The sequence below is a fragment of the Protobothrops mucrosquamatus genome, unplaced genomic scaffold (assembly GCF_001527695.2).
Source record: "Protobothrops mucrosquamatus isolate PMUCROS unplaced genomic scaffold, P.Mucros_1.0 scaffold_193, whole genome shotgun sequence".
NCBI classification, from domain to species: Eukaryota; Metazoa; Chordata; class Lepidosauria; order Squamata; family Viperidae; genus Protobothrops; species Protobothrops mucrosquamatus.
This window is the reverse complement of record NW_015386269.1, coordinates 30,847-33,883: the sequence shown is the minus strand read 5'-3', so window position 1 is coordinate 33,883 and position 3,037 is coordinate 30,847. Positions and strand designations below refer to the sequence as shown.

Genomic DNA, 3,037 nt, shown 5'->3' with positions numbered 1-3,037 from the left:
GGAAGCTGGTAGAGTTGGGCCATTTATTACTGGGATGGGAGACAAGACTAAACCAGGACTCTCCAAATTTCTTAAAGGCCACATGTCTTAAAGTGGCCAACTTTGGAGAATCCTGGATTAAACTGATACAACAACATCCTAGAAGAAAGCAACGGCAAATTACTTCTGTATAATGCCAAGAATATTGCAGAGACATGACCTTAAAGCCACCAGGAGTCAAGCTTAAACTGGAGAGTTTGTTTTTAAAGTCAAGAATGTCTCTCTTTTTTAGCTTTTTCTATATGCCTGAAATTATTTGTTAGGTCCGATGATTTTATGCAGCTGATAAAAAAGAGGGATTTTTGAGGTGCAAAAAGAGCTTAAGTTCCTTGAATTCTGCTTCCTTTGCCCTACATTTAATTTTGGATTCCTATAACACCCGTATGAAAGGAAAGATGAATAAAATCCTTTAAGATAGTCTTCGGATAATTGGTCTTCCGAGTCATTTCCATGATGTATGCTAGTACATTCTGGGTGTTGTTACCAAAGAAATGCAGAAGCAGTTGTAAAATAATAAATAAAATAGAAAAAATAAAATAAAATAATAAAATAAAGGATCAGGGCATTGAATTAGAAAAAAATAGGCAAACCGGCAGGTATCAGAGGCGAAGCTCCTGTCATTTAAAATTCCCATATATGTTCATTTCTGGGGTTTTTTTTATTGAAAGCAAGTTTTTCGTCTTTAAATAAAGGTAATAGCAAAACATGCATCTAATAGATATGTACTTTTTCTTCCTAGGTTATATGTCAACAGGTATCAAAGAAGCATTTAGATGAAGGCCGTTTATATCCACCTTTAGTTGCAATTCAAGATGTCTCTCTTAAAATTGCTGCAAAAGTAAGTCCATTCGTTATTGGCTAATCATACTATGTGTCAGCCCTTCAAGGTAGGGTTATGAGTTCTAATGCTACTTTATTATAAAGTTACGGTAAGGGAATCTTACAAGTCTGAATGTACTCCCCTCCCCTCTGCTTTTATGTTCAAGAATACTAGGGAAGGTTAAACCTGACATGCTTTTGTCGTGGAAAAAGCCCAATGAAAGAAACACAAGATAGCAACACAAAACAATAATTCTTACTTTAAGATTCAGAGGGTTTATTTTGCTAACAATTTAGAACATACTTTTCTCAAACTACATTTCTGCTTTAGGCTCTGATTTCTCTTATCTGAGCTTGTCTTGGTTGTGACTGTTCTTGTTCCTCAAGATTATTCCCCTAGCCCACGACTCTGTGGTTCAAAAAGAAGTTGTTAGGTTTTTCATCCATTTTAGTGACAAAATGTATACAATAAATAAATTGTATCCCTTTCAAATGATTGTACCATAAAAAGTTTCAATGTAGCAAACCAACCCTGCATTGTGCCATTGTTCGACGTAGTTCCTGTTGAAACTGTTTTGATGTGGACCCATTCTCCTCTCCAGCTTTTTAAGATTGGCCTAAATATGGCTTCATTTTCCAAAGTGGATGCTAGCCTAGCCCTGCCTTGCCCTGCTTCTTCTCCTTTCCCTTTCTTTGAGGATCTCTGGTAGGATATATATTCTTCACCACTCTTTTTTTCTTAGAAACAACTTCCATGATTGGATGACTATCCAATCTGTCAAGTCCCAAGTGAACTGAAACTGACTTTCCCTAGTCACACTTTCTAACCTCAGTATTACAAAGGCATGCAAGTTTTATCCAACAGGCCAAATAACGGTGAAACGCTCAGTGAAATGCAGTTGGAACATAAAAAAATGGAGATTCAGCCACAAATCTTTGGCTTCTGGTATAGTTTGACTATCTTTTTCACTCCCTGGGCCTTATTCATTTTTCATTTTCTGCAAGCCTGCCAATTCTTTTATTCTTGCTTTATTGTTATCAGTAAGGAATAGCTTCTCTTGGGCACATCTGGTAATAATTTCAAAGCTGGTTGTCATAGTTAATCCTCTTCAACTTGATAATGCAGATTTTCAATATTTAAAGCAAATTTAAAGAATTTGTTTGAAATCCTGCGTTCCTTGTATGGCAAAACTTTTGTTCACTATATTTTTAAGCCAGGGAGAAAAATGGTACAATTGAGTGTATTATATAATACGAAATATTATTTTATTATTAATATTAATGTTAAAATAGAATGCAGTCAATAGAGTTACAGTGATAATCCCCTCGATATTTCAAAATTATTTTAAACTTTTTAGTTACTATGAAAAGAACAACAAAATTTAATTATTTGAGTTGCAGAGTAAAGTTTGCAAGGTTGACGGGTCAATGTTTTTTCTAAAGGAGTTTCATTTATCAGATCTCTTTAAATTCATTTAAATGAAATACATTGAATTTCTAAGACTTTCCAGAATAATTTTGCAAAATGCATTCTGTTCTGTCATTCCTAAGATAGTATTTTACAGTGCTCAGGATGAGTGGAGAAATCCATTAGTGTTTCCTGTTATGCTTAGCAGTAACTAAAAAAATAATAATGAGAGATCTGACTTACGGGATCCAAAGTTCTTTCTTTAAATAGGTCAAAAAAGGGTGTTATCTGGGATACAATTATCTAGTGAAGTGATCCTTTCATACACAATTGCCAGGTGAACTAAAAAGTTATATTTAACACCTTAAAAATACTTTAACTTCACCTTCTTCTTTTGAAGGAAAAATCTAGATTTATTTATTTATTTATTTATTTTTTAAATTTATATCCCGCCCTTCTCCTTGCGGACTCAGGGCGGCTAACAACCGGATAAAAAATACAAAACATCAGACTACAAATTTAAAAGTTAATTAAAAGGCAAATATTAATAATTGGTCTAATTAAAATTATAATTAAAACCCCCTCTAAAAATTTTCCCCTAGGCCAGTCCCGCAAGCTGGAATAACCATGTCTTAAGGGCGCGGCGGAAGGAAGGGAGATCAGGGATCACCCTGATCTCTGGGGGTAGTTCATTCCAGAGGGTGGGAGCTCCCACAGAGAAGGCCCTCCCCCTTGGGGTCGCCAGCCGGCACTGTCTGGCCGACGGTACCC

At 35.5% G+C, this 3,037-nt stretch overlaps 1 protein-coding gene across 1 annotated transcript in view; it reads left to right on the top strand.

The window, feature by feature from the left end:
• LOC107295293 (NADP-dependent malic enzyme) overlaps positions 1-3,037 on the top strand; it is a gene marked incomplete at its 5' end in the record, with an annotated part of 48,027 nt that overhangs the window by 39,701 nt on the left and 5,289 nt on the right. The window contains one exon of the mRNA XM_015824604.1: positions 779-877. Coding sequence (XP_015680090.1) covers positions 779-877 — 99 coding nt within the window. The remainder of the gene's footprint in view (positions 1-778; positions 878-3,037) is intronic.